This window comes from Lepidochelys olivacea (assembly GCF_965140295.1).
Source record: "Lepidochelys olivacea isolate rLepOli2 genome assembly, chromosome: 17".
Lineage (NCBI taxonomy): Eukaryota > Metazoa > Chordata > Testudines > Cheloniidae > Lepidochelys > Lepidochelys olivacea.
In genome coordinates, this window is record NC_140427.1 from 3325892 (window position 1) to 3346470 (window position 20579).

General features: G+C 38.3%; 1 protein-coding gene across 13 annotated transcripts in view; it reads right to left on the reverse strand.

Annotated features, from left to right (window-relative positions):
- The window catches only part of NCOR1 (nuclear receptor corepressor 1), a 114603-nt gene that overhangs the window by 17214 nt on the left and 76810 nt on the right, over window positions 1-20579 (reverse strand). For 7 of the 13 annotated variants that reach the window (XM_084651213.1, XM_084651202.1, XM_084651211.1 and 4 more), the window contains 12 exons: window positions 16872-17001; window positions 15973-16168; window positions 12679-12852; window positions 11601-11761; window positions 10625-10745; window positions 10435-10536; window positions 9637-9737; window positions 8590-8758; window positions 7037-7180; window positions 5736-5819; window positions 4417-4673; window positions 3668-4028 (listed from right to left, as the gene is read on the reverse strand). In XM_084651213.1, the coding sequence (XP_084507339.1) occupies window positions 3668-4028; window positions 4417-4673; window positions 5736-5819; window positions 7037-7180; window positions 8590-8758; window positions 9637-9737; window positions 10435-10536; window positions 10625-10745; window positions 11601-11761; window positions 12679-12852; window positions 15973-16168; window positions 16872-17001 (2000 nt within the window). The remainder of the gene's footprint in view (window positions 1-3667; window positions 4029-4416; window positions 4674-5735; window positions 5820-7036; window positions 7181-8589; window positions 8759-9636; window positions 9738-10434; window positions 10537-10624; window positions 10746-11600; window positions 11762-12678; window positions 12853-15972; window positions 16169-16871; window positions 17002-20579) is intronic. The other 6 variants (XM_084651205.1, XM_084651204.1, XM_084651203.1 and 3 more) reach the window with 1 other exon arrangement.

The window sequence follows — 20579 nt, forward strand, 5'->3', positions numbered from 1 at the left end:
TCAAAAAGAAAAGACAGCTAAACTTCTTCTGAGGAAACATAACATTTACTTTAATTGAAGAGAAGTGATATGTCCCAAACAGAATGAGACTAATAATTTGCCAAAAAGAATAAATATTTTAAAATTTAGCCATGGTAGAAAAATTGAAAAATTCAATTCTAAAGCTAAGTTGGGATTTTCAGACAGGACAGAGTAACATAAAACTGTACTGGATTTACATCAGTCTTATCTTACCAAGTGCCAAGGTATTAAGTAGTGCTGTTATAATATCCTCTCCCTCTTTCCCCTCCCTCCCCCGCAAAAGATCAATAATTTTCTTTAACACCCTCCACTACTGAAATTCTCTACTGGATGCTTGAAAATGTTCCCACTGGACAAAACCCATTCCCTCCCTCCCCTTGTATTTTAGGAACAAAATGGAATATACCTCAGATTGATTTAGTGACATACGCATAGAAATGTCACCAAACATCTAACATGGCTCAACCTGTTTCTACAAAGCAGCAGTCCTGAAGATTTTTTAAAAAATCCTTAATGATTTGAAAGAGGTATTTTAAAATATGTAATCCTAAAGGCATTCCTTTACCAAAATTACAATAATTTTAGAGCTATGTCAAGTTGGTGAGGCCTCATCTGGAGTACTGTGTCCAGTTTTGGGCCCCACACTACAAGAAGGATGTGGATAAATTGGAGAGAGTCCAGCGAAGGGCAACAAAAGTGATTAGGGGTCTGGAACACATGACTTATGAGGAGAGGCTGAGGGAACTGGGATTGTTTAGTCTGCAGAAGAGAAGAATGAGGGGGGATTTGATAGCTGTTTTCAACTACCTGAGAGGTGGTTCCAAAGAGGATGGTTCTAGACTATTCTCAGTGGTAGAAGATGACAGGACAAGGAGTAATGGTCTCAAGTTGTAGTGGGGGAGGTTTAGGTTGGATATTAGGAAAAACTTTTTCAACTAGGAGGGCGGTGAAACACTGGAATGCGTTACCTAGGGAGGTGGTAGAATCTCCTTCCTTAGAAGTTTTTAAGGTCAGGCTTGACAAAGCCCTAGCTGGGATGATTTAATTGGGGATTGGTCCTGCTTTGAGCAGGGGGTTGGACTCGATGACCTCCTGAGGTCCCTTCCAACCCTGATATTCTATGATTCTAAGTTTTGGGGAAGACTACATGACGGTGTTTCTAAATATTTAATGCCGATTGTAAAAGTAAATTATTGAAAACAAATTAAAGTTTTGTTTATTTTAAACAAATTTTTTATTTAGCTGCGACCTCTGTATTATATATTGAGCAATGGCTATTAGGTGTGGTTTAGAGACACTAGGCTAATTTGTATGTTAAGATGCTTTTTGACTTTTCCTGGAATTAATTCATGGTTAAATGCCTGAAAAGAAGAAACAACATCCTATGCAATTGGGCCAGAACTGGGAGCGGATGGGTCATTACACAAAGTAAAAACTATTTCCCCATGCTAATTTTTCCCCCCTACTATTACTCACACCTTCTCGTCAACTGTTGGAAATGGGCCATCCTGATTATCACTACAAAAGGTTTTTTTCTCCTGCCGATAATAGCCCACCTTAATTGATTGGTCTCATTACAGTTGGTATGGCAACACCCATTTTTTCAGGTTCTCTGTGTGTATATACATACCTTCCTACTGTATTTTCCACTGCATGCATCCGATGAAGTGGGCTTTAGCCCACGAAAGCTTATGCCCAAATAAATTTGTTAGTCACAAGTACTCTTGGTTTTTTTAATTATGAACATACACACAGCACCCAAAACATATTGGGTGCTTTCCAGACACAAGAGTCTTTGCCCTCTAGAGCTTACAGTATGAAAGACAAAAGACATGAAGAGTGGGAGACCCAGATACAACAAGCAAGGAGTGTGGCCAAGTAACGAATGGCACAAGTGAGTTCCAGCTATTCCCTATTGGGCTAAGTTCTTGTAAGCACTGTGGCAGAATCAGATCATCAAGAACAATCTGAATGCATAGAGCAGTGATATTAAAGACCTGCTCAAGGAAATGCATTCTGAGAGACAGAAACAGAGAATGTTGGGGGATGCAATTTCTCCAATGATGAGATGATTGTGGAAGAAACTAACAGTAGTTGCCTAGCTGAAGACTGGGCATCTCAGCCCTCCCTGCTTGAAGAAATGTAACTGTTCTAAGATATCTTTACAAAACTACTTTTATTCTGATGCCTGACCAGTAAAGCAGATGAGAACTGACAAGGTGTTTAGCTTAGAAAAGAAACAGCTTTTGTATGGAGAGCCTGGTAATGGCCTTAATTCTCTCTTAAGCAAAGGGGGTCACAGATTATCAAATTGACTTCAGCCAATAAAAAACCCACTCTTGAGCAGAGTGGCTTTTTCAAAGTTATTTCCAAGTCTATAACCTTTTACTAGCTTTTCTTTTTTAAACACAAGAGCTGCAAGTTGTGCTGGGGTCCCATGTTTGTGAATATAATTAAGTTAGTGTGTCTTACAGGCTATAGCTTTCTATTACTTAAGCATTACTTGGCAGACAGTACAAGACATTTAAAATTTGTGACACTACAAAACAAACCACTAAATAGGTTATGACAACCAACCTGGCAAGGACACTGGCTAATATGGCCAGCTTTCTGTTAAACTGTGCTTAAAAAGATTTTGCTAGAATGGTGAAAAAGTGGTCTTCCAGGCAGTGTAAACCATGGCCTAACAGAGATCCACATCTTACAGGCAGCAAAACAACTTTCACGGTTTTAAAAGTACCTTCCATACTAGTCTGATTTGCTTTTTCTTTGGTACTTATTCTCCAGACCCCAGCTCTCTTTCAAAACTCCTCCTAAAAACTTACTTTTGTGGAATTGCCAAAAAACTCATTGGTAAGAATGAGTATGTGAAGTAATATTTAAAAAAAAAACAACTAAACTATTAAGCAGTGTACATGACATATCAGTGTTATTACATAATCTATTTATGTAACCTTGTCCAACTACACTCAGGAAAATTAAAGATGTTATTAGTTTTACTATTGATTTCAATGGGGCTAGGATTTCACCCTAGGAGTCAGAACTCCTGTGGCTTTAACTCCCTGCCTTATCACAAATCTATTGTGTGGTCGTGGACAAGTCACTAACAACTTTATGTTTCATCTTACCCTCTGTAAAATAGCTATAATGCTTACCTTACAGGGGCGGTGGTAAGTTCAAGTGAGACATTTTCAGTTCCTTGGGATCAACAGCATTATAAAAGCAAAAAAGATCACTAAGGGAAAGACTGAACCTTTACTGTAGTGAATGTACACATATATCAACCTTGCTAAGAACAGTAAACATGAAGCACATTCTAAGGTGTTGAAGCCCAAGATTAACACTGTGGGAGGGTTACAAAACCCAGTGTGAACAGAAAGGTTTTCATTATTTAATTTCAATTAATGTTGGTTTTTTTTTAAGAACACTCCTGTTCATGGCTAGCAAACCAAATCCAACAGAACTGTGACAGTTCCTAAGAACAGAGTGAAGTGTTCTATAAATAAATTTAATAACCTATTTTTAAAAAAGCAAATGTCCTTGTATGCTTTACCCAAACAGTGCTCAATCTACAGAAATAAGACATTTTAAGAATTGTTATGATTTTCAATGGTCAGCTTATACTGGGCAAGAAAGGATAACATACCTTCAGTAACTCTGTTCATCATAGGTGAACTCCTGGACATAGGGCTTTGATAGTTCACAGGAGTCCTCCTTGCATTGGTGTCATCATAAATCCCAGGGCTCAACTGTGATTTGGGAGTTTCATGAAGAGTTGACCTGAGGACAGAGGTGCCAGAACTGACCACCGATGTATGACGGGAACGTACAGCCTCCCCAGTCTTTACATCTTCATATTTTGCTCGTTCTACCGCCTTCACATTTTCCGGTACCATTTCCAGCTGAGGCATTCCACGGGGCAGTTTACTTGGTCCAGTGATTAAAGATTTTACATTGTGTTTGATAGCAGACTGGCCGGAGTTGCTTTCATATTTTATGGGCGTACCCTAAAGAGGAGCAGAAGACCATCAGCAGCCAAGGTCATCCTATCAGCTTTCCACTGATGCTAGGAGATCATCTTATAATTTGTTTTTAATCTTTTGTGTTACATACTTACATGAATTTCATGGTATTTGATGCAACTGGATGTTGAACACAGCTACAGTACTTGCTATATCTTATACAAACTGCCCAGCACTCTTGTCAAAATGATACATAATTCCCAGGTTTTTACCAATACATGGAGAAAATGCTTTCAAACTTAATTAAAAACACATAACTGTCTGTTTTCAGCTAACGAGACATGTATTTCTTAAATGCAACAAATACCCTGAATGGAATTACCATTGAGTACCAAGGCAGCAGTAAGAGTCCAGTCCTGGTTTGCATTGTTACCTGAGAAATGGAGCCTTCCATAATTGGCCTTGCACTTTGTACTATTTCAGGAGTCTTGCGACTTTCTTGGCTTAAAAGGTCCTGTCTTGGGATTTCGTGGATGGAACGGCCCATTTCTTTAATGGTAGTGACTCCATCATACGGCTTTCCCTTGGTTATGGCTCCTTCAAACGTCCGTATGGGAGGAGACTCTCTCTTAATCTGTTTAGGATACTTCAGGCCTTCTTCAAAACTCTCAGCTGTTGCTCTTGGTGTACCTTGTGTGGAAGGAAAATAAGTTAACCAAGTCTTTAGTATGTTAACGGCCACTGAAAGATTGTTTTGCACATTTAGCAAACTGCAAATACCAATCACAAACTGGAACTCTGACCTCCCTCTACAAATGGGTCTAACCCAGAGGTGGGCAAACTACGGCCCATGGGACCGTCCTGCTTGGCCCTTGAGCTACTGGCTGGGGAGGCTAGCCCCCGGCCCCTCCCCTGCAGCCTCAGCTCACTGCGCCGCCTGTGTGCCGGCCCCCTGCTCCGGCCGGGCAGTGGGGCTACAAGGTTTTTTTGCTCTGAGCGGCATGGTAATAGGGCGGGGAGCAGTTGGATAAGCGTGGGAGTCCCGGGGGGCCTGTCAGGGGGCGGGGGTGTGGATAGGGGTCGGATCGGTCAGGGGACAAGGAGCAGGGGGGGGTTGGAGGCTCTGAGGGGGGCGGGAAGTGGGAGGGGGGTGGAGGCCAGGCTGTTTGGGGAGGCACAGCCTTCCCTACCCGACCCTCCATACAGTTTTGCAACCCCGATGTGGCCCCTCGGGCCAAAAAGTTTGCCCATGCCTGGTGTAACATAAAGAACAGAGAAGACTGCAATATAGAAAGAGAAGCAGGAAGTACTTTTTTTTTTTAATGAACTAATTTTACCACTAAAAGCCATAAGGGAACAGTACTAAGCAATGGTTTAAGACACCGGATGGGTCAGGCGTGCTCTCATATGCTAAAAGCAAAGGCAGCAACACACTCCTCAAATGCTTCCTTATAAGATGATGTTATTTTTATTCGGCACCTGAAGATGCAAAATGCTAAAATATACTTCTTTCAATTTTACAAATTTCCTCATGTAAAATAGCTCCCCATCTACCAATTCTTGCACAAAAACTTAATGTACAATATGTATCAATAACTAACAGGAAGCTTATGCATGGAAAACACTCATCTCTCTACTAAAAGGTTTTAACTTTTGCATGGCTACCATTGTCAGCAACTAGGTAGGGTGCAGCAAGTCAGACTTCTAGGATCAATAAGTTAATGTCAGCCTCTACACTACTGAAAACTTTACCTTGCATTATAGAGCCAGACAGCACAGTCCTCTCCTTCAGTTCTGCATGAGGGCTGCCCCTAGGCAGTGTACGGCATATTAACCCTAAAAAGGTTATTTGGCTGAGTTAGAGAATTAAATACAAGAATGATAAAGTACATGCTACCTACCTAGCTACTGACATAATTTACTATCTGCACTGCAGTTGTGACTAGAGGCCCCAGCCCCATTCTGCTAGGCACTGTACAAGCTTAAGAGACAGTCTCTGCCCTAACAAATTTAAAGGAAGCATATGCCCCACCCCATTACTATAGTATTTAAACATATACAAGACACTGGTCTTGGGGAAAAAGAAGAGTAACGCTTTCCAAACTGTAGTAGTTGCTTTTCCTGCACTCACCCTAATCCAGTCTCCTCACTTGGTGATGCAGAACATTTAGGAGACATGTGAAGCAGAACAATGACTGGTTAAAACCCCCATTCTATCTTTAAAGATGACTTAACATGGGGACCATCTAAAAGAAGCTGAAATGAAGAGCCAAAGAGAAATTTAACTCAAACATCAAGACCCCCTAAAGCACAATTCTGCATAGGCTGTGGAGAAAAAGTGGATCAGAGAGGTATAAGACTGGCATTCAGTACCAGTCTTAGGTTCTCCCACTCCAAAGAAATCAGGAGTACACACCAGAAAGTTAAAGCTAGCAAGTAAATATTTTGGGATATAATCTGTAATCCTCTCCGAACTGCATTTCTCCATCTCACTAAGAGGTATTCAGATGTTCCCTACAGGTTAAATGAAGAGGGAACTAAGAGTTCATGTGACTGGTAAGGAGGGAGTCTCTTCCACTTGGTTCTACAGTGCTTAGAGGAACGTTTCTTTGCCTCTTGTACTCCCAAAAGGCACACAGGAAAGTTAAAGGCTTACAGTTCAACTTCACCATTACTATCTTGGGTCATGGTTTAGGAAATCAGTCATTTTGCAACAAACCAAAAAAATCCAGTGATGCTCTGTTATATAAATATTGGCAGCTGCACAAGTCTTAATTAATAGATGTCAGGCAAAACAAAGTAATACAAAGAAGTATTTGTTGTATTGCTGCTACTATCTAGTCCGCTACTTCTATGCTACTAGTTATCTCTTCGCCAATAACAATAGCTCTAAAATGCTTTTACACCTCTGTTAATATCAAGTTACAGTGATTTGATTTCTATCTTTAAGTCTCCTTTCTCTTCCAGTTTACTGTATAAATATCCTCTTGATTTAGATCTACCCCAATGTACTTGTTATTAAGGCACATAGTATATTTAAAATAGGTGCTTACCCTCTAATGGTGCAGACACTGGAGACTCCCTCATTGACATTCCTTGTTTAATATTTCCTTCCATCGTATCATAACTTCTCTTTAAACTGATTTCATGAGCAGTCCTTGGACTCCTGGTTCCTTCTCGGACGTTCTTAATAGCTGCTAAATTATACAGATGTGTAGTAAGGAAAAGGTGAGAACATAACATAACCAAGCAATCAATTACACAGTAGAACCTTGATACAGGATACCAAAAACTTATTCTAACAATGTTTACCTTTTCAATACTGTACCCAAACATATTTAAATGCCTTTTTAACACTCATCTTTTACTACTTAAATCTTGTAATATTACTTTAGCAAATAAATATTTTTGTCTACAATATTTTGATCTGAAGTTTGAATTTTAATGTTAAAAGGATAACTTATTTCCTCTAACTCTCCTGAGTTTGTAATACTCTCTATTCTTTAAAGGAAGTGTTATTTTGACATTTTCACATTTGTCAACTAATTTTTTAAAACTAATGTAGAAATTAAATACTAGTGTCAGTTTTTATCTCCTTCAGTTATACACTGTGTAAGACCCATCACACCAAGGTCACCTTTCTGGATGATTCTAATAATTTATGATCCCAATACTGCAAGCTGAACTAGGCAGGTGGACCCCTCAACCCACATGGAGTCCCACTGACTTCAGGGAGGCTCTGTGAAAGAGTCTTCCTATGTTAGATCCAATACTCCAGTGAGGTTATGTTAGTTATGGGAACAGCTTGTTTGATGACTGCTTCTGAAAATCCACCAGGGAAACTGCAGGTTTTTTGTAGGTCTTATAAAAATACCGTGTTTGGGGGTTTTTCATTCTTCCAAGTGGAATGGAAGAACAAAATATTGAGTATTAAGGAACTATAAAAGCCTTCTCCACTAAGATTAGAACAGTCTTAAAGCAGTTTAAATTTTGGCTTAAATATATGGATACTCTCCCTTTATATAAGAAAACCTATTATACATTATTCCAACACACACACACACACACACACACACACACACACAATGTTAAAATGTTGGTTTGAAAAGGTATCTGTATTTTAAGGATAAAATCCTTACAAGAATATTGTAATTATTTTTTAAAAAATAAGAAGCCTGGAAATTCAAGGCGTAGGGTAACTTTAATTTAAGGGTTTGGATAGTGTGCAATAAATAATGCATGGGGGTTATATATTTAATGATGAAGACAAAACAAATATTGAACTGCTCAGTCAATGAGGCAGCTCTGTCCATCCTGTGTGGAAAAACCATGATCTCATAACGTACTATTATCATTATACACATGCACAATGGGGCAGAATTAAGGTTGCATAGGCAACCTTCATTGACATTTCCTAACTTTCAGGTGCTTGACTTTGCAATCTTAGCATTCGTTTAGCTGAGTGGTTTTTGTATGGAATTATATGTAAAAAAATAGAAAAATAATGGATTCCTAACCTGAAATCCACAGATTTGATAGAAGAGGAAACTCAGTTGCAATTTTAAACTATGGACCAGTTATACTACTCCGATATATAAATACTTACTATCATATGATAAGATATGCCCACTCTTGCCTTCATAAATAACATGGCCTTTGGCTGCAGCTTCCTCTCGGCACTTCTCAGGGCTGCTGTCTTCGGTAGCCAGTCGGGTGATGGTTCCTTTCAGCAATGCATCAGCAGCAATCCCAGACTGGGACAATGCTGGTGTACCCTGCAATCAAATCAATTAAGTATAATTCTGAACATACGTAAGATACCGAAAACTGGGCACCAGAGAACAAGAAGTGTAGCTTCAGGCCTATAATCCTGATTCCTCTAATCAGAAATTTCAGGTACAGTTCCTGGTATTTCATGTAATAGTACTAGTGCAGAGGAGTATATTTTGCACTGCCACTTTATGAATTTTTTTTTTAAAATGACAATGGGGAACGCTATATTACATCATTCCTTTGTGACCGGGAGCTTTTTTTTGGACATACTACAACAACTGTTTTGGGGGAAATGGAACATCTACTTAGCTATACTATTATCCAAGATCATTAGGCTGTACTTAATCTTCAAACACTACATACTAATGTATCCTCAGACTCTGATTATAAAAATCAAGAAAGGGAGTTACCAACTCAGAGGGTGTTCTGTTTGCTCATTAACTGTGCCTACTCCCTTTGTATGCACAAGCCACCATAAAACTAAAAATAGAATGTTACTTGTATCTTCGCATTAGAAAGACAAAGGGATTTAAGAATTAGTTATGTTGTTCCTGGGATTTTATAACATCTGTGCAAAGCTGATTACCAAGATTTATTTCTTAATTCTTGCACTGCAAGGATTTTACTCAGACGTGAAGTAAGGTACAGCTAACAAGTCTTCATTTAGAACTACTACAAAACCTGTGATATTAAGCTAAAAGTTAGACATGCATGATAATTCTTTGTCAGAGGTGATATCCTGGCATTACTGACTTCAATGGTGTTGGAATTTCACTCTTGGAGTGTTTATATTTACCTATGCAAAGATGTTAAGGATTATTTTTAAAAATAAGTACCTCTGTGCTAGTACCAAACAATAGAAGGTAAAGGGGAAAAAAACCTGAGTAATGGAGCCTCGCAGAGAAGGGATGGTTTCAACAGGAACTTTGTTGGCTGGAGTTCCTCGTGTTATACTTCCTTCTTGTATAGCTGTTGTGGTACCTGAATCAAAATTAAATGAAAACCAATAAATAAGGCCCCCATCAATTCAACTGGCAACTAAAACAAATTATTTGCTTAAAATAATTGAAAGTTCTCTCCAAGGTGACAACTTAAAAAGTCAAACTATCTGAATTTTTTAAAAATGTATTATTGCTATAGGTCTATATATAACAGAAAGATGAGAAATAAAATGACAGTTTTCTTACAGTGGGTCTTTATCAGTATTTTTATGTATAGTCAGTTTCACTGTTTTACCTAGGTCTTCTAAACAAGAAGGGAGAGCTAGTGGCAGGCTTATTCCTAAAACATATTTTAACCTGTGGTTTTTATTTTTACTATTAATTGACTACATTTTAAACTAACAGTACCCCTTTACTTATTATTTGTTAATTTCACATATGTAGATATACCAGATATTTCAAAGAACATTTGCAAGGCAGAAAGACTCAAAATTAAAATTTTTAAAGACTACTAATTATAAATGCTTTTTGTAAGACATATGCACTCACAGAGAACAGTATATAGGAAGCCTGGAATAGCACTTGGATACCCGGCCTTGAAAAGGCCAACAATAGTCAGTAAATCTCAAGAGATTTTATGGCAAGTCAAGTAGTGAGGACTATAAAAATTAACTGACTCATTTTCATCATCCTTGACAAATTAAAATTCATTACTCAACACATGAGTATTTCTTTACCTCGGACCACACCTTCATGCTGTGCCCTGACCAAGAGGCCCTCAGGCTGGGAATTCTGGCTTCTGGGAGAGAACTCTTCTTGCTTGATGTAGGGTATGGAAGCTAGTTAGAAAAAAAGACAAAATTAATTTTGCCACTATTAATGCGCAAAACTTGCATATAATGTTTATGTTGGCTTTAGTTTTCCTACCAGGTTTGGCAGACTCCTGTTGCCTCGGCAGGCCAAGAGATATGGATCCCACAGATGGCTTTGCTGGTTCTTGACTATAAGAAGCTTGACTATGGGATGTTAAGTAAGTGCCAGGTGTTCCCTAGAAGAATAAATCATTTTGATAAATTTTATTTTTGGGTAATGAATAATATTAAATTACTACTCGCATATTAACATTCTAGACTGTGCTTTAGTTTTTAATTATTTAAATGGAAATAAATGATGAGCTGACCAAAATATCTTGTACTGCTACATAATTATAACAGGAACTCTAGACAGCCTAACACATCTCCTGCAGTATTCAGAACAAATATTGAACAGGAATAAATAAGCCAACTCAGCCAGTGAGCAGCTACAAAAAGTTCTTTCCACCCCCACAGGTTGCCCATGTGACTCCTGGCTGGTAAAGGTTTGGGATGGGTTCAGTTTCAATACTGGAGTAAATATAACACTGACTGGACACCATTAGCTTCATTGCCAACTGTCATTCTGTAGACAGTATAAAAGCAAATGGCATTTAATGCCATTCTGCTGATAGAAGTCACTCATTTTTAGTTCTGTACTACTCAGATGTTATACAGTTTTTAGCACTGGTTTACCTATAAATGAACTAGTGCATTCATTTTCTATGTGGAAAGATGCCTCTGTCTTAAGAATTTAGAGCAAGGGTGGCCAAATGCAGTCTACAAAATTCTACTGTGCAGATTACCATGGCTCTCATCTTTAGTTCTTAGGTGCAACCCCGGGAGACTACAGGTCCTAGCCAACTCAGTCTATTAAAGATGAAGGCTACAATCTGCCTCACTTTATGAAAGGAAACTGCAGTTCTTGGGTTTTTGGTAGGCTGGCCACGTGGCTCTTAGTTGGAAGAAGAATAAACACCATGCTGGAGATATGAAGTTGGGAGCAAGAATATATTAAACTTAGAAGTTGCTGCTGAGTAATGTTCTCTTACTTGTGAGATTGAGCCTCCCATAATGAATGATGGTTTTTCTGATGGCATAGTAGTTTTGGAGGATGGAATGAGTGGAGGTGGTGGTCTGGTTGGCCGGGTCGTTGGGAGCCGGACCCCTTCAGGTATATTTGTTATTACTTGATGAGGAGCAGGCTGGAGAACTTTTAAAGAAAAAGTTTTGTTAAACAATACAGCCCATTTCTGGCTCTATCATTCACTACACAAACAATCTTAAAAACAGAAACAAGTGTAATACTTCATCTTACTGTATACAAGAAGAACTGCTTAGTGGTATGTCCTACAACATTTTTAGACGGATTTTTCCTCTGCAATTCTTCATGGCGTAATTTAGTGGAATTAAACTTGGCATCAAAGTATAAAAATAAATAGCAATATCTACATTTTAAAACAACTTTAAAATTTAAACTTTCAAGCAAGGTGGACCAAGTTTTCACCGTACAGGTTTTTTTCCCCACAACCATTTTTGTTCTTAATACTTGATTAGATTTGGGCTTAATTTCATTTAGTCTTTCCTTAATTTGTCCTCTGTTACGGTCCAACATCACACTCTGGGGAAAAAGAACTATAACAAATGTTATACACATTTCTGGATTGTGGGTTATTTTTCCATAGTTGACAGAATAGCTAGAGTCTATTAAAAACACTTCTTATCAGGTACTAATGTATATTTTAACAGGTTCTACTTTCCTTTTTCCTTCCCCCATTCATATCATATTGGAGAATTCTTTTTTGCAAGTTAAAATAAAATCCTCATCTGCCATTTTGGCTCTACGCTGGAGCTTTAATAAATTTCAAAACCCCAATACCGTAAGATTTCATATTTGGTTAAGAAAATACATATTAGAGAAGAGAACCAGCTGATGCAAAATGAAAACATGAGGGTACATGTTTTTCATGACTGGAAAATCCCAAAGGAAGGTCTATTTACAAAAAAGAAAGTCATTTTCAATAGTGCAGATAAGCCTTTAAAGAAAGTTTACTACTACATTAAATCATGGAAGTCTAACCTATGAAGGCAGACCGCCAGTGGCTATTGTGCAAAACAAATAATATTTACCTGGTGGAACACTATAGCGAGCTGCATTCATATCAGGCTGTGGAGAGGCTTTACTGACTTCTCTTGGAGATAGCCTGTATGGCGATGCCGACCTTGCTGCTGTGTTTTGCACCTGTGCTTCCTGTTCTATTGCTCGTTTCACCTCAACGTAAGGCATATAAGCAACTGATTTTCCTATAAAAGTTAAGATTATCATGAGAGAACCACCCTATATTAAAATACTTAGTGTGAAAAGAACTGGATCACAATAGCCAAGTGACAAGACCATTGGTCTTCTAAAGTCAAGTGTACTCTTGTCAGAAGTTTAAATGCTTTCATTCCAAAAGAACTTTTCAGACCACATAAGTAAAGACTTCCATACACAATACCACTTAATCACAGCACTGATGCAAATGAAAGACTTCACAGTTAACAACAACGGGTCTTCTTCCCTTCCTGGAATAAAAGGAGCTTCCAGATCAGTTACCCTCCCACACATGACAAAACGTCTGTAGGAGTTCAAGATCAATAAATATCTTTGGATCAGAAATTACTGAGACTTCAGACAGTTTTGCATATTAAACCACAAGTGTACCGATTCCTGTACCAGCTTTTTGGCATTCAATTTGATTCAAATGTTACCCCTAGAAACTGAGTGTATTTAGCCTTGTTAGTCTTTTTGAGTCTTCCAGATTCAGACACGTTTAAAAGTTGACAGTATATAAATAGAGCTGAACATCGTTGAACAACTGACCTTGGCAAATATCATAATTTAAAAATTATTACATAAGTTTATTACTGAAGAAAAAAGCTGGTGAAATATTTTTTGCAACATTATGCACATTTTTTCTATAGGAGAAGTAAAAGTTAAAAAGATTCAGTCTCTTCCCTGCTTCAGTTTTTATCAATAAAGTTATTCACTTTGTACTTGATAATGTACATTTTCATAGATGCAGACAAAAAACTTCCAACTGTAATTATATTAAAAACAAACAGTACCAAGGAACTCAAGCCATGTGAGAAAGGTTCAGTAGAGAAGCTGCCAATTTTTATTTTTAAATCCTTAATAAATATTTACTTCTAAATCCTGCCAGCAAGATTTAAGAGTAAATATTGTTTTAGACTGAAGACAACTCACTACTATTGATCTCCGTACTCCTGACCACCAGTTAAGGGCTGCTCCTAGTCAATTTAAGAGCAGTAAATCTATATGGTCAATGGCTTTGGGGTTTCATAATTAAAACAATGACTAGGAAAAGGGAAGAAAATTTTGCACTAGAAATAACAGAATTAAGATCAAGATTTGTCTGTATTTTAGAACCTCAATTTTGTTTCACAAATATAAGGGGAATGTGAAAGGATAATTCAAGAATACCTGATTATGAATCAGAACCAGCCTACTGTAGCTGAGGAAGTACACCTTTAACCTCATCAGTTAAACAGTACTAATCATACTGCAAAAAAAATTACTATGTCTACCATTGTACGTCACAGATAAGTTCACTGCGGATTGTCAATAAGTCTGTGCTATTACATGGCCTTTCATCTGGCCACTTGCCTTTAACTCATGCATCATGTGTAAATATCCTAAAACCTATACCGGAAAGTTTAAAATAGAATCTGCGGGTTGTCTCCAATGCATTGAATACAGTGGAGAAATCCCAGCTGCAAAACAGACTTAAAGGAACAGAAACTCTAGAATAGTTTGGGATGTCTACAACTCTTTAAAAGTTCAGAATTTAAATACTAAATCCTTTAGGACTCAAATACATTTTATCAAATTCTTCCCGGCACCCACAGAAATCTTGAATTTTGCTGGCAGAGAGCTTCATCCTCAAACTTTCCAATACTTCATCATAAACTACAGCCAATGCCAACTATTATTCAAAGAAATGGTATTTTGGCTAGGTAGCATTTGTAATTGCAACCACAAGTTCTTCCACCTATTCTAAAGGAACAACCTCCAAAAACAGTTCTCTACAAGCTCTCTCCTCACTATTGTGAATGGAAGAGAACAGGTACACCACTGTTCAAAACATCTGTCATTCTCAAACATACCAATGCTTCTTTTTGCTTTGGCAAAAATTAATATGAAGGTTTTCAAGAAAATGTAATTTAAAACTGTAGTGTATGCTGAAAACTCAAAACTGTTTTCCAAAAATCAAAATGTTTAAAGATGTTTCATGTTATTAGTGCTGGTTATGTCACTGTAAGAGTCAGATGTTACACAACATTTGTTCTTACAACAAAAGTAGTGAATGAGGATGTACATTCCAAGGTATTCTAAATCAGAGGTTCTCAACCTTTCCAGAGTATTGTACGCTTGCAGGAGTCTGATTTGTCTTGCGTTCCCTCAAGTTTCACCTCGCTTAAAAATTACTTGCTTAAAAAAAATCAGACAAAAATACAAAAAGGTGTCATAGAACACTGTTACTGGAAAAAATTGCTTACATTCTAATTTTTACCATATAATTATAAAATAAATCAACTGGAATATAAATATAGTACTTACATTTCAGTGTATGGTATATAGAGCAGTATAAACCAGTCAATGTCTGTATGACATTTTAGTTTGCACTGACTTTGCTAGTGCTTTTCATGTAGCCTGTTGTAAAACTAGGCAAATATCTAGATGAGTTGATGTACCCCCTATATGACCTCTAGGTACCACAGAGATACACGTACCCCTGGTTGAGAACCACAGTCCTAAACAGTTTTACGTTTAACAACATTCTGAAGAGGTCTTTGTTCAAGAACTTAGTGGAGCTAAAAGCGTCTCTTTCTCCAGCAGAAATTGGGCTACAATAAGAGATGTTACCTCACTCACCTTGTCTCTCTTTTGTTCTCAGAAGGTTAACTCAATAAGTTTGATTTAAGGATCTAAGTTGGTCCACCCAAGGACGTACAACATTAGAAGAGATTTTATCACTGACTCTCAAAGCATTCGCGGACCAGACGACAGCACCTCTAGCATCACTGCATCCACCACATTAATTCTAGACCAGTTTACTGCCTTGCCACAGTATCAGGTTCTTGATACACCCTTTCCTAACAGAAGGGCTTCCAGTAGGATGCATTTTTCTCTTCACACAACTACATGTAAGGTACTAAAGGGCAGTTTGTAATTTGCTTGCTAATTACTTTATGAAACCTATTCCATGAAATTGGTGATCAACATACACAGAGATGAAACATTAGCAAAGGGTCTAGTAGATTCCAGTAATTGATTCTTGCAGTTTATAATCCAGAAGTTGACCCATGTTTCAATATCTAGGGTTGCTTAGTTCTTGAGTTTTCAAAAAAGACGTCGCCTACCTTCCCACTCAACATTAGGGCTCTTGGAGGTGCCACATGGGCTTGCAGAACTTCTATACTCCATATCGATATGCTCCTGCCTCTGGCGCTGCTCCTCCAGCAATGCTGATTCATGCATAGCTTTAATGTGCCGCTGATAGAGAGCATAACCACTAATGGGTGTTCCAATAGGCACATTACATGGGCTACAAGAGACCTAAAAGGGAAGAAAATAAGTACATAATATCTGTATAATACATATCAAACATTTACCAAAGTAGCTCTCTTTTGCCAACAACAACTCATGTCTACTTGCTCCATGTCAAAGGATGTAATCTACTTCTACATACTTCAAAGGCAGCATCAGAACTTTTCTGGGTGTTTTTAAAGCTAACTGTTCTGCATTTATCATTGGTTTCAGAGTAACAGCTGTGTTAGTCTGTATTCGCAAAAAGAAAAGAAGGACTTGTGGCACCTTAGAGACTAACCAATTTATTTGAGCATAAGCTTTCGTGAGCTACAGCTCACTTCATCGGATGCGTACTGTGGAAAGCGTAGATAATCTTTTTATACACACAAAGCATGAAAAAATACCTCCCCAGGAGAGTGGGGTGGGGAGAGGTATTTTTTCATGCTTTGTGTGTATAAAAAGATCTTCTACACTTTCCACAGTACGCATCCGATGAAGTGAGCTGTAGCTCACGAAAGCTTATGCTCAAATAAATTGGTTAGTCTCTAAGGTGCCACAAGTACTCCTTTTCTTTTTGCATTATCATTGTAATTTAAACTCAATCACAAATGTACTGTGATAAAACAAAAACAAATTCTCTCTTGTTCTATGATATTTTTCATAACAAAATGTAACATAAAACAAATTATGGATATTGCAGATTCCCCTTCAAATGACATTAAGAACGTACCATAGGTGGTATGACAGCAGCTCGATGGTGAAGTTGTTGCAAATCCATCTGCCCTTGTTTTATTGTGGAGGATACTAGTATAGATCCAGTAGGGTTTAACAGTGAAGGCTTTGAATCCATAGTGAAGATTCTGGAGAAGGAGAGAGCAGAAAATTAAAACTAGACAAAGTGCAAGATCTTGATAGGATTACAAACAAAAGTACTCCTTTATTGAATTAAATAACTGAAAAGCAAAGAGCAAGTAAAAGCAAAAAGTTACATAAATACCCACAAGACCAAGCCTGAATGGAATACATGCTGCAACCACTCGAAAAAGAGCATAACCTTTTGTACATCAAAATAGCACACAGTACAATGCACACCAGAGACCAGAACAAGTGGATGGCAACATTTCAATAAGTCTGCTTATGTTCTAATTTTAAATTCCTTAATTCTGCATCAGTAATAAGAATTTGTCTGTTAATTTCTTTAGTTGATATTAGATGGGGTGGGATCTGAGTTACTACAGAAAATTTTTTCCTGGGTATCTGGCTGGTGAATCTTGCCCACATGCTCAGGGTTTAGCTGATCGCCATATTTGGGGTCGGGAAGGAATTTTCCTCCAGGACAGATTGGAAGAGGCCCTGGCAGTTTTTTGCCTTCCTCTGTAGCATGGGGCACGAGTCACTTGCTGGAGGATTCTCTGCTCCTTCAAGTCTTTAAACCACGATTTGAGGACTTCAATAGCTCAGACATAGGTGAGAGGTTTTTCGCAAGAGTGGGTGGGTGAGATTCTGTGGCCTGCGTTGTGCAGGAGGTCGAACTAGATGATCATAATGGTCCCTTCTGACCTTAATATCTATGAATCTATAAATAAAATGGTGATTGTTAAGACAGAAGTCATGTTATACATATTTTTTCCTCTACATTATATTTTTCCAATTGTTTATCCAAGTTAGTTTTAAATATTTCCAGGGATAAAGCCTCCTTCACATCAGAAGACTATCAACTCTTGCTCTACATTTTGAAATTCTGGGAGCTTACAGGACTTCTATGAAAAGCCTTTCAGTGTACAAATATCTGCTGAGAAATCAATAAAATGAAGAGAAAAATCCTATTTAACATGGTAGAACTTCCACTATAAAATGCATCAACAAATTATAAAATTTAGAGCTTTGATCATGACTGTAGCAGACTACCTAAATTCTCAGAGGAATAAAAAAGGTCTAATATATTCTTTGCTTAAATCTGAGAGGAAGATGTGCTTTATCATCACTTGTACATCACTAGTCTGAACTACTGGCTAAGTGTAGGATGACTCCTATGCAAGTTAAGATTACTTCCCGTTACACAGGATGTAGGAAGCAATAGAATTGCCCTAAAAATTATGACAATACCTATTGAAAATCCCATTTTGTAGGTTCTTCTCAACTTTACCATGTTAGGAATTATTATGCTAATTAAAACCCGTCTAGTGCATTTGTAAAGCACCCTTCACCACAGTTTTTACTCTTCCTGTTTTTCAGCCACAATTCCTCGAGTTCAACAAACCTATTGTCACCATTTAGCCTGGTAAAAGATCAAGTAGTCACTGTCACTCACAATATGCCTGAGAGAGGTGGCAGGAGTCCAAGGTAATGCGTTAAAATGGTTTGAGTCTTTCTTGGAGAGACACACCCAATAAACAGTGATTAGAAACTTCACCTTCACCACTAGACACCCTCAATTGTGGAGTCCCACAAAGATCAGTTCTCTCTCTGGTCCCATTCAACACCTACATGCAGCCACTAGGTGAACTGGTCAGATGACATGTACTTAAGTGTCAGCAATATGCAGATGACACACATCTCTACCTATCCGTCACAACATGAGACCACACTGCTACCACCATAAAAGCCCCATGCTTGGACAAGATCAGCTCACAGATGAGGCTGAACCTGAGCAAGACAGCGGTGATGCTGGCAGGCAAAGGAAAGCAATTAAAGAGTTTGCAGTCACAGTGCAGTTTCCTTTGGCTGAAAGTACACAGCCGCAATTGGTCAATTTGGTCCATAGTCTAGATCTGAGTACTGATTCCTCACGGACACTAAGCTTCCACATAGCAGCAGCCACGAGTAATGCTTTTTATCATCTCCAGTTGGCTAGGAGACTCTGTCCCACCCTGGTGGACAAAGAGTTGGGGTTAGTCAGTCAGACCTTTATCACTTCTTCACTGGACTACAGCAATGCAATATACCTGAGCATGAAGAATACAGTATTTAGGAAACTCCAACTAATACAGAACACTGCAATGTCTCTCCTCAGCAACACAGGAAACCTCAGACACATTAGACATGCCTTCCACTCCCTGTGCTGGCTTCCCACAGAATTTCTTAACTAAGTTCAAGGTCTCAGTCCTTATTTTCAAGGGACTCAATGGCCTGGGCTCAGGATACCTAGAAGACTGTGGTCAACAACATCAATCCTCTGGTACAATAGAACTCTCTACAATAAAGCCTAAAGCTTGTCTGTGCAGAGACACAGCTTTCTTGGGGACCAGTCCAAGACTCTGGAACTAAGACCAATCACCACCACCTTCCGCTCAAAGTGCATGGTGCATTTCCTTAACCTTGCCTTCTTTAATGTAATACATAGTAACAAGTACATTTAATAAAACCCTACCAAAACAAGACACTCCCTAAACACACTTCTCCCCCTGGGGAGAGGATATGAGAATAAATATGTGACAGATGTTACGTCAGTTGCTTAATGCACTATTGGAATGTGCTCAGATACTAGAGCGATGAGTGTGGTATAAGAACCTATACAGCTTAGAAGAGGGGAAATTCTGGGTCTCTGCTTCTTCAGGTACCCTGTGACAACAGTAACATACTGGCACAACTCAGAATAATCTCTTCTATGAATGAGGAATCATTACGACTTTCCACATAAAACAGAAACTCTCCATTACATCACACTCTTAAACTAATTAAAGTTATAATAAAGGAGATTCAAAATATATTTTTCTGGATTTGTACATTGTACATAATGCATTGTGTCAAAACCACTTTACAGTTTAACTAAAATGAGAATTCTCTCCAATTTTTTTAGAAGATACATGTGGGGAAGACTTTCCAAATTACCACTTTAGTTTTGGGATAGATCACTGCCTCAATTGATTTTTGAATAATAGTTTGTTCTGTGCCAGAAAATCTTGAAGCAACAATAGTTTCTCCCCAACCCTCAGAAGAGGAACACAGGATTACATATCATGGAGACCCTTGACAGGAATATCTAGCCTTTTGTTTTGCTTTGGAAAGTTTCTCTCATTGTTTTCAATAAGGTGCTATCCTTTCCAAAAAGCTGCTTAACATGTACATGTAGCCTATTCTTGGCACAAACCCCAGATGGCTTAATTTCCTTCCTCCTTTAGCTTTCCAGGCAGGAGTGTGGTTTTTGATGGCTGGCCATCCACCAGACTATCATAGAGAATTCAGGCTATAATTTGCCTTGCTGAAGGCAGATATTTTGTCTGGGTTTTGGGCATACTGTTAGATCAACATTTCCCCTCACTAAGCATTAAGACTCTCCTTTCTGAGAGAGCATATACCTTTCTTTCTGAAAGCCCCTTTTCCCAGTAGGAGTTGATACTGCTTGTAGAACCAAGCATCACCACCACTCATGACACTTGTCCACATTCCGGAAAGCAGAATTCAAAAGAACATGGTGCCAAATAAGCCATTTGAAAAA